At 42.5% G+C, this 16,550-nt stretch overlaps 1 protein-coding gene and 2 long non-coding RNA genes across 4 annotated transcripts in view; 1 reads left to right on the top strand and 2 right to left on the bottom strand.

Annotated features, from left to right (window-relative positions):
• The window catches only part of PLXND1 (plexin D1), a 245,944-nt gene that overhangs the window by 53,725 nt on the left and 175,669 nt on the right, over positions 1 to 16,550 (top strand). For both annotated transcript variants that reach the window (XM_053295803.1, XM_053295804.1), the window contains exon 2: positions 12,985 to 13,161. In XM_053295803.1, the coding sequence (XP_053151778.1) occupies positions 12,985 to 13,161 (177 nt within the window). The remainder of the gene's footprint in view (positions 1 to 12,984; positions 13,162 to 16,550) is intronic.
• On the bottom strand, positions 8,745 to 13,855 carry LOC128344854 (uncharacterized). Its single transcript, XR_008316097.1, has 2 exons — positions 13,338 to 13,855; positions 8,745 to 9,455 (listed from the first exon to the last, which is right to left on the bottom strand). It is a non-coding gene; the product is annotated as an uncharacterized LOC128344854 (long non-coding RNA).
• LOC128344852 (uncharacterized) lies at positions 14,012 to 14,716 on the bottom strand. Its single transcript, XR_008316095.1, has 2 exons — positions 14,583 to 14,716; positions 14,012 to 14,429 (listed from the first exon to the last, which is right to left on the bottom strand). It is a non-coding gene; the product is annotated as an uncharacterized LOC128344852 (long non-coding RNA).

Genomic DNA, 16,550 nt, shown 5'->3' with positions numbered 1-16,550 from the left:
GCCCCATATGTACTGCCCACAGTCCCTGTAGTGCTTCATGATTGGCATAAAACACACCAGCCAGGACTAGCAGACTTAAAATACACTATCAATTGTACACAAAACTGTTTACAGTTTTTATGTTTGTATTTTATATATTTTAAATCAGACTTGTTGTCCTATTTTTAGCTTAATACTTTTAACTGTCATTTTTATTATGTTTTTTAACTTTTGTAAACCGCCTTGGGATTGTTTTTAATGAAAGGCGGTAAATAAATTTAACAATTTAAAAAAATATTCTATAGTTGCTTCTGATACGGAAATTCAAAGAGAACATAGGAAGCTGCTGCTACTGAATCAGACCATTGGTCCATCTAGAGCAGCACTGTCTACTCTGACTAGCAGTGGCTCTCCAGGAATTCAGGCAGTATTTGGATTCATCCCTCAGGATTCAAGATGATTCTTCCCCCACCCCCGCACTCTCTCACTCATTCTCTTAGATTTCAGGTGAGGGAGTTGCTTCACTCTCTGCCTCCTCCTAATTGACTAAACTTCTCTTGGTCAGCCTCTCAACAGAGGACCCCAACCCCACTCAGCACTGTGAAATCGGCAAGTGATAGACTGGTTGTAGACTACCACCTTTGGTTGTTCTCATGTAACCCATTATCTCAGTATTTTAACTGGCAGATGAGTGAGGCTCAGCAGACTGCTTAGTGTCATACATTCCACCTCTGCATCTTCTTGCTCTCCCCTCCTGGAATTGAGCCCAACCCCTGTTCCCCCTTTCTGGGCTGTATCCGACAAGCAGAAATGGGGAAAGACCAGAGATGTACTGTGGGTGGTTGATTCATTGATGCCAGGCTTACTGAAGCTGATATGTTGTTGTGGTTGCTGCTGTTGTGATCCTTTTGGCTTTGTTCTGCTGGCTAAAATCCCTGCTTCTGGGAGGTCAGATGCTTCCAAATGCTTTACTTGTTCCAAACACTAGGTCTGACATTTTGGGAGGGGCTGGTTTCATTTGCCCTAAGTCAGGAACACAGAACTATACCATGCCTCAGACTGATATTAACCACTCTCATCATCGAGGTGGGGGGTGTCTTCCCCCATCCCAAATGGCTTAACATGGGCATGGATAAATACCACAAGCCCATTCACTTCTGGGGTGCTTTTCCTCCCAATTGACTTCAAATGGGAATGGAATAGAAACCCCATTCATTTGGGGTAGTTTTCTACTTTGTGTCATATTTGTATTAATAACATAAATATAAACAGTGAGGGGCCATACTGGTGGATATATTGTGTACCAGAGTGCAGGTAAGAATTTGACGACAAGAGCATAGTTGGGAGTCCAGTAGTTTACTTGTTTACTCACCTTTATGCCACTGGGGGTGGAAATCCACCCCAAAATCCGGACGAGGGTTAATGTGTCTGGATGCAAACCTGGTGAAACTTCAATATGTTATTAATTATAAGCTTCAATCCTATATACACTTTTTGTTTAAAGCCAAAATCCCATTTAATTCTATTAAGAGAGATCATCACAATTTGGCCCTATACATTATTGTGAATCTAAATGGCAATATAGCTCTCCCCAGTGGGGGGAAAAGTTAACAAGAAAAGGAAAACAAACAAGAGAGAATAAAAGCAAACACTTTGAAGTTTCTTCTTCTGTTGTGATAGCTTAACAGAAGACTTTGGTGAACTCATGAAGCAGCTGCTCTTTTTCCGCAACTAATTCTTCTGACTTTACTTGATGTCAGTGGTTTTTGTATAGTGAATGCTCATTTGTAAGCACAATGATGATTTATCATGGGTTGACAATGGAAATCAGTTAATGGTTTTACATTAAAAATTACATTCATTTAGTTTTAGCTATTAATTCTTTTGACTTGGGTTTGTAAACTTCAATTTTAAAAGCGTGTCTGTTTCTTGCTTGCATTCTCATGGTGCAAAATAAGATTTTTCCTGTTATAGGGAAATGTGGCAACTTCTATAAAAAGTTTTATTTCTACCTTTTGAAATTCCTTTCAGTTGTCAATGTTAGACTTACCCACTGACCCGAGTCACATTCCTGAAGGAAACAGTAGCATAAATGATTTTTGGTTAAGGTATATAGCAAGCTTTTGAGATTTATTTTTCATCAAGCATATAAAAATGCTTGAATGAACTACCTTATTACTCAAGACTTGGAACATGAACTATATAGTAAGAGTGTTTCTGTAGCTATGCCCACTACATTGAGAAAACAATGAGGCTGTTCACATGAGCAGCCTTACCTGGGCTTGCACAGCCATACACAGGTAGGGCTGCTTGTGTAAAGCACCAGCATTGGGCCCAATTCCAGTACTGCTCCACTAGGTAGCCTGATTTTTTTTTTTAACCAGGGCTTTGAAAGGGTTAGAAGGGTGCGAGCATGCCCTTCTACCCCAGTTTTTGGCCTGTGCTGCTGGCGCGGTGCATTGTGGGATGCTGGAGGACTTCTTCCTCCAGCTCCCTGCTCTGCCACTCACCACAGCACAGCTCATGTACCGTATGAGTGGCAGAGCCTTCTAGGAAATGTTGTTGTTGTTATCTACATTATATATCCTGCTCTTTCTCCAAGGAGCCCAGAGCGGTGTACTACATACTTCTGTTTCTCCTCACAACAACCCTGTGAGCTAGGTTAGGCTGAGAGAGAAGTGACTGGCCCAGAGTCACCCAGCTAGTATCACGGCTGAATGGGGATTTGAACTCGGGTCTTCTCGGTCCTAGTCCAGCACCCTAACCACTATACCACGCTGGCTCTGTACATCTGATCATGTACATGGAGGCAGGCAGGAGTCTTCCTCCCCACTACCCATCATTTTCGGACATGTGAATGACCTTACTGTCTCACAGAAAATGATGACCAGAAATAAAAGAACAAGGAAATGCAGAATGGAGAAAGTGGATGTATTATGTTTAGATAGGAGTGGGAATCGCTTCCTTACTAACCCCTGAACCATCCTTGTTTGCAATGACAGCCAGAAATTCAGCTGTACTTGGAAAAGGCAAGCCATATTTTTCTAGAATTGCATATTGGCTGACATCCAGACCAGCACTGTGCTGAAACACCAGCATTTTCTGTCATTTGACAGGGGAGGGGCAATTTTCTACAATCTTCCCTTCCCTCTGTATCAGCCTGTGCCTCCTGAAACTAGATAGATAGATATGTTATTACAGCCCTTGACCAGTAACCATACCATTGTAAGCTTCTTGAAACTATGTCCTTGAAGGCTGTGTGATCCGTGGCTATAGAGGGAAGGGAAGATAGTTAAAAAAAAAAAAAAAATCACCCTTCCTCCATTTTGTGACAGAAAAACATGTGTGCATCAGTGCAGAGTCTGGGTGTCAGCCAGTATAAATTATCTGACCTGAACCCTTGACACAGAGAGGGGTATATTTTTATTAAAATAGATGTTCTCCCACTGTACAGTTTTATAAATGTATGATTATTGTCGAATGTTGCTTGATTATGAAAAAGCTGTTCCATTTGTATGACTCATGTTATGCAGTAGAATAGTTTGAGTTTATGGGAAGGCTGATGATTTTCTTTAGTTAGTAAAGCTCACCAGAATTGAAATGTATAGTTTTCCTATATAAATGCTTGCTTATTATTTGTAACATACCCTCTCTTATTCACCCATCCCCATCCCACATTTCAGGTTGCACATGAACTCTTTTAAGTTCACAAAACCCTTGAAACAAAAATCTGTTCAGTTCATGGTTTTCCTGAGCATGGGCTTACCATGCCTTTTCCTTTCTGTTTATCTTCTGAAACGGACTTTTTGAAAGCTAGCCTTCCTTGTTCAGTTTAATTAATCTTCCTTATGGCAGCAACATTGGCTAGTCATTTTTTCATTTTCTGCTCTACTGATATTTCGGGGGGCGGGGGGAAGTACTTGGGTTGTACGCGACCTTATGGTTTTATGTGGGATAGGCTTTTCTTTCTCCCCAAGACCATTTTTCAGGACCTGGATGCCCTCCAAAGGTTTGTCTCAGTTTGTAGCTGCTGCTGCTGCTGCTGCTGCTGATGTAATCTGCTTTCAGTTATCACTACTGAAGGTTCTGTATGTTTACAGGTGGATGAAATATGCGGTGCTCTCATCTGGACAAAATAAAAGCTGCTTTTTTGTTTGTGTGTCCTAGATCTTACTGCATATTACCAAGTGAAAGAGGGAAAATGTTGCTAGTTCCTAGATGGCAGTGTCAGGTTTTAGGAGCCAGCATCATTTCTAAGGTGCCTGGGAGCTTCTGGGCCCTGCTTGGCAGGGATATGCAGCAGAAGCAGTAGGGAGCACTTTCCTGCAACTCTTCTCCTGCTCATCTTTCTCAGCTTTAACAGCATAGAGATTCTATACAGGAAGAAACGAAAGCCAGAAAGGCAAGTCAGTAAAATGTTGCACATTAGCCCTGTGGCCATGCCAGCATCTCAGCGAGGCATTAGGGAACTCACCCTCTCTTCTGCGTCCCTTTTCTTCCATGGGCAGCTGTGGATGATGAAAAAGGCTGCTCTGATAAGACATGTGGGGTGTGCAAATGATTAAAATGTTATTTTTCATAAATTTGTATGGGGCAAAGGAAATCATCCTAGAATTAATTATGCTAAGCAAAATATTGATGGCAGCAGGGGATGAAGGATTCTGATTAATGAATGCTCAAGTCTGTCACAATGTCTGTCTTGAAGTACATTCCCAGTGCTGATGTAAAGGCTCAGGAGCATTGATACCACTTCAGGCAGAAATAGAAAGTGTCTGTTTACCTTGTTTCCAGGTAAATCAGCCTTAGGCTCACACCATCTCACACTTCTCTTGGGAGCAAGACCCCACAATGCATTGGCTTGCCTGGCTTCAGAGGGGACACTCTTGGTAACTAAGAGGTTTTGGAAGGCCACAAAGCAATAAATGAATGGTATGACAATATAGTGGAACTTGCAGTGAGCTAATCCATAATATTTTGGGGAAGAGAAACACCAGAACAACATGGGGGGAATTATGACAACCAAAGATGCACAATTTGTGTGTAAACCACAACTTGGTTTGCAGGGGATGGAGCCATAGTTCAGTGGTGGAGTATCTGCTTTACATGTAGAAGGTCCCCAGGTTCAATCCCTGGCATCTCCAGATAGGTCGGGGAAAGATTCCTGCCTGAAACCCTGAAGAACTGCTGCCAGTAAGAGTAGACAGTACTGAGGCAGATGGACCAATGGTCTGACTCAGACAACCTTTTGTGCGCCTCACTAACTAGCTGTAGAAGACTATGAACCCAACCCATCCTAGTGATCCCACCCTTCCACCTTTCTCTCTGTCTTCTGTAGCTCCAGTTCAGCAGTCACCCTTACTCCTTACCTACTTCCATTCTCCCCCTGCTAGGAGTATGAACAAACAAAAAAAACCTGGTTGGGTTCATATTTGAGCCAATTCGAACCAAATCACGTTGCTCTGAACTGGTTTGGTTGAACCGACCGGATGATCCAGTCTGTTAAATCGAACTGAATTGTGCAGTTTGTGCAGCCAATATACTTGTAAAGGGGAATCTGGTGAGGATTTCCCCTTTACTACAGGGGTGGGGAATCCTCTAAAAGGTAAGGGGCGGCCCGGCGGGGGTGGTGAGAGAGGTAATAAGCTGTTTACCCTGCCAGCACAGTTGCTCGCCACCACTGACCCTCCCTGTTGTGGCTTGTGGCTCCAAGCATACTCCCCTCTCCTTTATGAAGCGGCCGCGGAGGCAATGGCTTGGTAAAGGAGAGGGGAGTGAGCTTGGGGCCACGGCAGGGAGGGTGAGCGGTGGTGCCGACAGCTGTGCTGGCCGGGTAAGCAGCTTATTACCTCTCTTGCCACCCCTGCCTGGCTGCCCCTTACTGTGCTGAACCGGTTCACCTGAACTGGACTTGGTTTGGTTCCATCATGGACCGAACCGCCCCCAGCTCAGTCTGCCATTGAACCTCTGAACTGGCCCCAGTTTGAGGCGAACCAGTTTAGCATGAACAATTTGTGCACACCCCTACCCCTTGCTGCTAAATTTCTAATTAGGCATCACTATGTGGAATTGGAAGTTGGGAGGGGCAACCTGAGCCTATGTGCCATGGAGGAAAGTCTTATTGCTGTATTTAAAACAAGAGCAAAACCATAACAACTAATAAAAGAAGGTGAAATTTGCAGAGGCATGCCAGAAGCCAAATACTGGAATGGTGGTTAATCTGCACAATGACTTTTGGATTGTAGACTACTCACATATTCTGCAGCTTTACTTTTCCCCATTGAAGTTAATGATGCAGTTTATTTCTTTGGGATGAAGTGAAACCTTGCACTAGGGCACATGGTTGGAGTAATGTGTGCCTTGTCAGGAGCAGGGACAAGGTTTTCCTATATCCGAAGGTTTTCCTTTTTCCTATAGAAACAGATAGGGGCACTTTACTTATATGGGAGAAGGTGATTGGCTGTCTTGGGAAACACTGCTGGCAGAAGCCAAAATTGCCTTTGACTCCAGGTAATTCAGTCTCAGCTAATAGGTGCCTCTCTCCCAGGCCTCTGCAAGCCATTGGTTTTCTCTTTCCTTGCTCATCATATTCAAGAAGATGATATGCTCTTTATTGTAGAAATTGCAATTACAATTGGACTATCTGGCTATGAGAATCAATATACCCATCATAACAGAGGAGAGCCTTGTACATTTTGTGATGTTGGGCACATTGCTCAGCCTGGTCTTTGCCTCATATTCCCATATGCTAAAGAAGTGTCAGACTATCAAAGTACTTGAGCCAGTTTAGTGTCTTATTCTATCTGCCCCTCTGGAGGCCTCATATTGGGGGAGGAAGTGAGTTTCGACCACCCCTTTCCTCCTCTCTGCCCACGGTATTTCAGCCTCAGCTGTCCCGGGTCATCCCTGGGAAGCTCTTCTCCTTGGCCTCCCCCTGACTGCCTTTCAGCCTTTCTGTCTCTTCTCCTCTGCCAATCCCTTCCCGCTCCCCTTTTCAAACACCCAGCCATGTTATCCTTCTCCCTGCCCCATCCCCACCTCTACTCTAATGGTTGCCATAAAGCCTGGATCATCTGTTGTCCATGTGTCCTGGGTGCATCTGCAATTGTGTCAGCTGTTTGACTTGCTGACACTATTGGGTTACCTCCAGGCCAGTTGTCATGACTCAAGAAGACTTCAATAGTGGCAGATGGGGAGGTGTCTTCCTTGGGAGTGGGGCAACAGGGGTCATCACTGGTCAGGGGTCCCACCCTGCAACACCTTGGTATAATGGTTGTGGATCAAGCTACTTATTGTTTAAGATCTGATGACAAAATCTCAGTGTAGACACCACTACGAGAGATAAAAACCCGGCTAAAATATGCATGAACTAGCTGACCTACTGTAGAGCATCTGCACCCCTAGTTCTCCCTGTCTCTCCCTCCATCTTCATTTTGTTCTCCCCCCCCCCCCTTCAGCCCCATTCTGTTCTCCCCTGTTCGTTCTCCCTTGGTAGCCGGGCCGCCGCTTCTTGTACCTGCCCAGCGGCTGGCCTGGCCGCCACTTCTCCTCCCTGCTGCTTCTTCTCCCCACCTGCTCAGCTGTTCTCCTGGCCAGCAGTTTCTGCCCGTCCCTGTCACTAATTGGTAGCTGCTCACGTACTCTCGCGAGAGCTGCCATGCATGGGATTAGTGACAGGTATGCCTTAGAGAAATATGTATAAAGAAGATTTTGGGCTATCTATGGCAAGGAATGTTAACTTTAAAAAAACACACAAAAGAGTCCTGTGCATAGTAAAAAGGAGATTGTGTTGCCTGGTTACAGGAAGAAATATAAACAGTGCTTCAGAGGTAGGGGTTATTTTGGTTATAGAATTAAATAATGCAGAACTGCAAAATACATTTTGCAGATATCCTCATATTTGTAACATATTATTTTTTCTGTTTGCTCTCTTACAAACTGTGCCATAGCATTGAGCCTATGTTAGGCCTTTTTGGCACTTATTCTAGCATAAAAGGTTTTTAAATAATCTATTTCTATCATGCTTTAGTGTGACTAACAATGTCAGTTAACTCCTGGCCTAATGCCTGCTAGGATAGGGGAGAACTACTGAACATAATGTTTGTGTCTTTGGCTAAAGCCTGCAAATGTGGTAATACATTTGTATTTGAGCATTAATAAAAAGAGAAGCTCAAGAAAGAATTTGCAGATCCTTAATTCTCCCTTGATAATGGTTCAAGACCAAAACAGATTACAAGGACATTTGTACATGGAGAATAAAGGTCACCATTACCATCTTTGGTGAAGGCACAAAAGGCTGCAGGAGACCTTTGGTGAATTGTCTGCCCACCCGTTAACAACAACCCCATCCTTCTGAAATTTCTTAGAAACCCTCCACGTGCCTATCCTGTCTGTAACTCTGCATGTATAGTAGGGCTGGTATTAGAAAGATTGTTTTTGTCATCTGCATTACAAGCATGTTCAAAGCATAGATAAATATCAGCAGATCTGATACTGTAGCTTGAGGTTGTTTCTTCTGGTAAAATACAAAGCAACTGAAATGCAAATAATGCTTGACTAAGCAGAGTTAATAAATGATTACTGTTCTAAACCCCTCTAGATGACTGTTGTATTCTATCCAGTATCTTTTATGTTTTGTTGTTTAGATGTTTGACCCAGTGGGGATCCTGTAGAGAGTATGGGAGGGGGAGGGGAGAGTGTCAGAATGGAAAAGGGGAGGGGAAGGGGAGGAGAAAATCGAGTAGTTTCTGAACAAACACTTAGTTAAATCTATATAAGATGACTTTGTATTTGTGAGGGAAGCTGCTATAAAACAACAGTTACTTTTTGCAGCATCAATAAGAATCTAATAATAAAACAAAATAATACAATAAAATGTGACTGTAAGTTTTCTCTTTCTCATTGCATGTCATTTTCTGTATTGTTGCAACAGAATTACAGCTTAGAATGGCTAAACATCAAGTACATACCGTCCCTGGTATTGGCCCTGCCCCCTGCATCTGACATCAGGTGCAGAGAGCGTGGGTTTGGGGCACGCGTGCACAATTGGAAATCCTAGGGGGCAAGGAAGCCACCCAAGGACTTTGTCCTCTGGCTGCCAAAGAGCGCCCTACACCCTTGCTTATACCAAGTATTATTAGCAGACATTTAGCGGACACAGTATCAGCAGCAACAAGCAAAAGTTCAGTATAGTGAGTCACAGTGGGGGATGGGGGATTTTAACAGAAGTGGAGAGCCGTCTGTAAATGTGAGCCCAGTCCCTAGCGATTCCATTGGTATGAACTGATATATGACTCAGGTGTCTGTGTTTCTTCAACGTGCAGTCCTTCCTTTTTCAGAACCTCTGACTCAGGAAGCTCTGATTATCTCTGCTAACAGCCTGTGAAGGTTGACTGAAGTGGATGAGTTGGTCAAGATTCGATGTATAGTCTAAATTATGTTTCTGGTTTTTCCATTCTTGCACACATTCACTTTCAGTTCTGCAAGAAAGTTAGTTCTTCAGAAAAGATCAAAACAGAAGTTTATATTTAAAAGGTGTTTTAAAAAAAGCATGGTGTGGAGAAGTTGGATAGGGACAATTTCTTCCTCTCATAATACTAGAACTTGGAGTTATTCAGTAAAATTGATTGGTGGTACCAGATTCAGGAAAGGGCGGGGAAGGAAGTACTTCTTCATACAATGGCCTTGTTTAGTTTTTACATAGACCCATGGTCTAATCATTTTGCATGACATTCACAAGCCTTAGCAAATACTCCCTTGTCCTCTGCATGTGAGGGGAGGAAATTTTAAGCTTCTGGTTCTGGTTTAGAACAAACCAGGATTTGCTGTGATGTCCAGGCCTACCTAATCTTACCACAGTTTATTTTTGTTCACTGAGACACTCTACAGGTGAAACTCGGAAAATTAGAATATCGTGCAAAAGTCCATTAATTTCAGTAATGCAAATTAAAAGGTGAAACTGATATATGAGACAGACGCATTACATGCAAAGCGAGATAAGTCAAGCCTTAATTTGTTATAATTGTGATGATCATGGCGTACAGCTCATGAAAACCCCAAATCCACAATCTCAGAAAATTAGAATATTACATGGAACCAAGAAGACAAGGATTGAAGAATAGAACAATATCGGACCTCTGAAAAGTATAAGCATGCATATGTATTCAGTACTTGGTTTGGGCCCCTTTTGCAGCAATTACTGCCTCAATGTGGCGTGGCATGGATGCTATCAGCCTGTGGCACTGATGAGGTGTTATGGAAGACCAGGATGCTTCATTAGCGGCCTTCAGCAATTCTGCATTGTTTGGTCTCATGTCTCTCATCCTTCTCTTGGCAATGCCCCATAGATTCTCTATGGGGTCAGGTCAGGCGAGTTTGCTGGCCAATCAAGCACAGTACACTGTATACTTTTCAGAGGTCCGATATTGTTCTATTCTTCAATCCTTGTCTTCTTGGTTCCATGTAATATTCTAATTTTCTGAGATTGTGGATTTGGGGTTTTCATGAGCTGTATGCCATGATCGTCACAATTATAACAAATTAAGGCTTGACTTATCTCGCTTTGCATGTAATGCATCTGTCTCATATATCAGTTTCACCTTTTAATTTGCATTACTGAAATTAATGGACTTTTGCACGATATTCTAATTTTCCGAGTTTCACCTGTATTCTGTGTTATGCTATTGGGACAGATTTGAAGATTACCCGTATAGCTATTATTAGTTTTTATTCTGCTTTTATTTTCAATATGGTGACCTCTATTGCTTTTAAAAAAGATGTGACAAGCTTAATATTTCTTGCCTAGAAATTCAGAAAACTGTACCTTTACTCAAAAGACACACTCTGACTTGTTTGTTTTCATTCTTTAAAAGGGCCTTGTGCCTAAATTGTGGTGAGATAGCTAAAGGACTCCATAGGGAACTGGGTTGTTTAAATACAATAATGTTTTACAGTAATGTTCAGCTGATGCTTAAATTCAGTAATATATTGTATTGGCAATAAATATTGTATTGCCAATAAAATATTGTCAATAAAATGAGCCCTTTCTCACGATCTGTGAGAAGGGCTTGAAGGGGCTAGGGGAAGAAACCCTGAAAAGCTTACCTCCTTCGCAGACGATCCTCTCATTGTTTCTGGGCAGGTGGATCGCCCGCCCAGACGATTGCTGGCTTCTGCCGGCAGCAGGAAGGTTTGGGGGGCGGGAGGTCCCTGGAATTCCAATAATGCGCCATGCGAATGCGCGGTGCATTATGGAGATTATTTTGACACCAGCCGGGAGGCTGTTGGTGTGTGGGTGCTGCATGGAGCTGTGTGGCACCAACACACTATCAGTTAGCCCAGGCTAATGGCACATTTGTGCATGTAACCCAGGCTAACAGTTGGGGCTCCTTTGCGGGTTTGCCGCTGTGCCGCCGCCAGGAGCCACACGGCTCCCAGGAGTTCTCACGTGCAGGCAAAAACGGGCTGGGCTTCCCTAGCCTGGTTTTGCCTGCGCGTTAGAACAGCCTCAACGTATGCAACTGTTGCCAAATGTAAAAGATAAGATCTTTGCATATGATTAGGTCAGAGAAGTAGAAAGGTCACCTGGGCTGGTCCTACAAGTGAGACAGAGGTTAGGATAAAACCTTGTAAAGTTACCTAAATAAGAACCTAACCTGCTCAGTTCTTTTCAGTTCTCTGCATGCTCATGAGAGCAAGCACACTTGCTCTCTTGGTGCTGGTGTGCATGTATAAGGCTACATTTTCCCTATGGGCATCATAAATTTCCATGAAATTCATCAGTGTCGTAAGACTGCTTTACATTTGATTATATCTCCCTTTTAAACAGTGGACTGTGAAATGGACATTTATGTGATAAGGTTAATACACTGTTTGCTGTAGAAAATGTATAGTATTGATCATGTTTGACAGAGTGAAATAAGTAAATCTTAAACCAGTGTCTGTGGTTTCTCTCATTTAATTCTGTTTGTCCTTGTAAAACATCCCACAACAAATAGGTTATATTGCAGACTCTAGAAAGGAAATCTGTGCCTGAAAAGGTTCTACTGTTAATTATTTCTGACCAAAAGGGTACCACTTTATGTAATATATTATGTAATGATAATGATGCTGATGATGCTTTCTGTTGTGCACAATTTCATAATTGTAGCTGCAGCATGGCTCATGGCATGCAGCCCAAATCATGCATGTTTACTTGGAAGTGAACATTGTTGTATTCAGTAGACAGCATTTTGTAGTGAAAAGCAGGTGGTTCTGAATTGCCTCTGCCACTGCAGGTGCCGAGAAAAGCCCACATTGTTGTGCAAGAACACTCTTATGCTAATACGTGTACTTGTGCAATCACACTTCTGTGATGCTACTTTCATTGGAAATAATGTAACTACTGTTGCAGAAATGTGATTGTGCAGGTTTAATTATTTGTGCGAGAGCACTCTTGCACAACACCATAGGTAGGGGTTGGTGGGTTAGGCACTCGCAGAAGCACGGGCAGTTCAGAACTGCTTGTGTTTCACTGTGCAACATGTCAGCCACTACAGCTTAATCCTAAGTAAGTGTATATAGTGTGCATTCTTAATTGAGTTATCGTTAACCTTTTTCCAAGCACAGCTGAAATATTAATATTTTTCAACTATAGGTGGAACAAGATTGCTTATTAAAGCAAATATCTATAATCTCTTCTAATTGTTAGTGACCTGCTAAGAAACAATAAATGTTTTATACACCACATTATTCACCTTGAATTGGCACTGCTGTGGCATTGGGAGAGGGGGAGTCAAAGATAAGTTAAGGCCCACATTAAAAATTGCCTGCCTACTTGTTTGCATTAGAATTTTTCAGCATGAAATATTGAGTTCTGTTCGAGAATGTGGTGTGTGTGTGTGTGTGTATAACATTCTCTTTTTAGTATAAAATATATAGAGCTAGAGATATTTTTTAAAAAATATGAGTAGGTTACAGACTGTTGTAATGTCCCAAGATGGATTCACTAATGTGTCCTTTTCTTTTCAGTTGCAACCAGAACAGTTGGACTGTGGAGCCGCACATCTCCAGCATCCACTGTCAATCTTGAAACCTATCAAGGCAAGGCCTGTGTTCACTTGGCCAGGCCTGACATCAGTGGCAGTCTCCAGCATCAATAATTACACAGTTGTATTTCTGGGAACAGCCATTGGAAGACTCCTTAAGGTAAAGGTAGCAGGGTACCAAACAGTGAACAAAGCACCTAAGGGGCTCATGGTTTCACAACTGATAAAAGGGAAATGACACCTTTTACCTTTGATCCTATTGATAATAAGCAGCCATTTGAAAATTGACATTATTTGAAAGTTGTTGTTGTTGTTGTTGTTAAACTGCCATCTCACCTTTATGTAGCTGTCTTGCGTAGTAAACAAAGTCATGCTGGCTCAGCTCCTGGAAGGGTGGCTGCCAAGGGGTTCCTAAATCCAGCAGGAAGTGGTTTTAATGATTCAACTTCATCCTTCTGTTTTGAGACACTGAACTACTGAAGACGTGGTTTTTCAGAGGAGACATAAGAGGTCCTGAGTGGTTGCGGTTGTTAAAGATCCCAGAATGCTTTTCATAAACAGTAGATTTGCTAATTTGTGCATTTCAGCTAAATAATGATTTGTGTAATTGTACTTTCTAAACCCCAAATTCTCCAAGCACTTTCTTTGCATGTACAGTAAAAATTAGATGAGCTGACCCTTTCTCTTAAATGTGTTCATCTTCTACCAACCTCCTGTTCTGTGTCACAGAGGCTGTTCTCACAATCAGCCAAGCCCAGGCTTAAGCAGCCAGGCCGGGGCTGGGCTGCCTGTGAGAACCACCGGGACCAGCGCAGATCCCAGTGGTGCTGTGGCGCCAAACCCAGGGAGGCAGCCTGACTCTTAGCCGAGGTTAAGGGCGCAAATGTGTCTCCAGCTCCGGGATCGTGTGTCAGCACGAGCTGCTTGCATGTAGATGCCTGCAGCCACCAGGGATTTTGGTCATGTGAACAACCATTATGTGTTTTGAAATCCCTGTGTATAAGAAACTGTCAGATTGTGAAATGTTTATTTGATTGAGTAATTTTGGGTAGCATTTATGAAATCATCGTTTGGGACAGAACTACTCAGTGATATAAGGAAATGAATCTTGTAGAAATCATCACAATCAACATCTTTTTTGCCTAATTCAACAAGAATGACGGCTTCCCTGTGGCATTTTGGTATCTAAGGGACATTTTAAAAATCACACAGACTTCACTGGATCCTGCAGCATCCTGACTTTAGAAGAGCCCCTCCTTCTGCCTCTCAGTTTTGTATTGTGTAGCAGCCGGTCAGTGGTGTGGAGGTTGCATTTGCTTCCCACATGGTAGTTGAGAGTAAAAGTGTGTTGTCGAGTCGATGTCAACTCCTGCCGACCACAGAGCCCTGTGGTTGTCTCTGGTAGAATACATTCATTCCCTTAGAAGCCTGCACGGAATGAATCACATTTAGCTAGCAACAGGATGGACAATGTCATTAAGCTGAGCAGATTGTTCTAAACTGCTGGGCAATACCTTCACCATGCAAATAGATTCTGTGTGGCTGCTCCACAAGGTGGCAAGCAAGAAATGCAGCACATACCTCCATATCAGCTGCAGTTGATTCATGCAGAATTTTCTTGGCTTTCCTGGTCATTCAGTTATCCCCTGCTGCAGTTTCCTTGTATTCCCTTAAGTCTTTCATGAAGCCCTGGTACAATGGCTGTGTATAATGGCTGGTATAATGTGCTGTGATTCACTCAGCAGTGCCTCCTGCAAAGTGCTACCCTGCCTAGACCATTGCCAAAGTGAGTCCAATAATAACTCTGAGCCCTGTTCAGAGTAAGAACGTGTTGACAGGGCAGTGTGGGCAAAGCCGGTGCAAAGCTGATGCAGCATGCTTAGCCTTGCTACTGCTGATAAATTAAAGAATTAATGCTTGAAAAATGTAAGATTGGCATGTTTATCTATGATTCTGTTCACTTGGAACAGAAGAGTGAATCACTTGACAAGCTGACTGCAGAACCGTTCATTCTTCAATAAAGAAGCAACTGCATGTTGCTTTAAACTGTACAGTAATATACAATATCTACTAATTCATAACTTTTAATCACCATTTCAGGCTATAGTGCAATCAAGATGTCATTTAATATATTGTAGAAATAAATGCCTGTACTTGAAATGTTATTGCACAGCATTTAATTATTCACAATGTCCTCTTTTAAATTGTTCCCTGGCTTGATTGGTACTTGTAAAAAAATACATACAGACACACCCACTGCATGCAATGAACACTTTCTGATTGGTCCTTTCTATTGCTGAGCTACAAAAGAGGCGTGAATCCATGTGTGTGATATGCCTGTGTTATCTATGTTAAAACAATACATCAAGGGCCAAGATTTAAGGCACTGTAATTGTCATCACAGCCGGGAGCAGCCACCAGCTGCAATAACTTTGGAGTTTGCTACTTGCAGAAGAAAGGGTTTATATCAACCAATCAGAGTCGCCATTTAGTGTAGCTGCTGAAGTTTTAAGTCTGTTGAGTAGATGTCAACCCTCAAGGAAAAAACATGCAACTAGAATCTGCTTTATATCAGTCTGGAGATAACAACACATAATGTAGATTATTAGATCAGAAGAGAGGGAGAGCAGAAGGGAATCCAATTTCTTCCACTGCTTTCCAAATGTCCCTAGCAGGAAGGTGGGAAAGTCTCAGAGGTTCTTTGGTATGATCCTTGCCCAGAGGCACGGGTTACACAATAGAGGGCTAGGCAACTGACATCAGAACACCAGCTGCACAGGGCAGTGGGTGCAGATACATTCCTCTCGCCATTTATGTTCACACAATAGTAACAGCTCTGATTCCATTATCATATCAGAAAAGGCAGTCTTATCTGCTGAACCTCCATTAGAGAAGGGCTCCTGGCTGCTCTTTGCTGGGATAATTTGCTCAGATAGTTGTAATCTAATTCTGCTACACAGCTGCACAACCAGAAGCTTTTCTTTTTTTCTTTTTTACCTTGAGGGCTCCTTGTTACTTGGCATGGAATACAGAATATTTGCTATGAGTTATAATTCAGGTTCCCTCTCCAAGACAAGACAGTAAAAGGGGCATAAGCAATATTCAGCCAGCTCCCCAAGCAGCAATTATGACTTCCTATCTTACAGGGAATTAATCTGATCTGGTAAATTATAAAGAACACCACAGAAGGGCAATTCACAGGGACCATTATCTATGGCACATTCAAGAGATTCATTAATGGAAAATCAGTAAGTGTAAAGTGGCAATCTTTTCAGTGTCGTGTAAAAGGACAGCATATTACAACACTCCATGACATGACAGAACTTTTTGGTCAAGGCATGGGGATGCACATATCTATTTGAACAAAACCTTACCTTTTAGCTGTAGTCTGAGAGCACCACAAGGATTCTTGAGCAGTTTCTACTGTCATGGAGGAAAGGTCTAGCCTAAGCAAAGCACTGTTTGCCATTAATTTTGACTTCCTCTTCTAGGTCCCTATCTCCTGTACTGCTTCCAAAGTGAAGATGAAAAAAGTAATCATATCAGTTT

The sequence above is a fragment of the Hemicordylus capensis genome, chromosome 2 (assembly GCF_027244095.1).
Source record: "Hemicordylus capensis ecotype Gifberg chromosome 2, rHemCap1.1.pri, whole genome shotgun sequence".
Taxonomy (NCBI): domain Eukaryota; kingdom Metazoa; phylum Chordata; class Lepidosauria; order Squamata; family Cordylidae; genus Hemicordylus; species Hemicordylus capensis.
The sequence above is the reverse complement of the archived record's forward strand: the minus strand, read 5'-3'. Positions and strand labels throughout refer to the sequence as shown.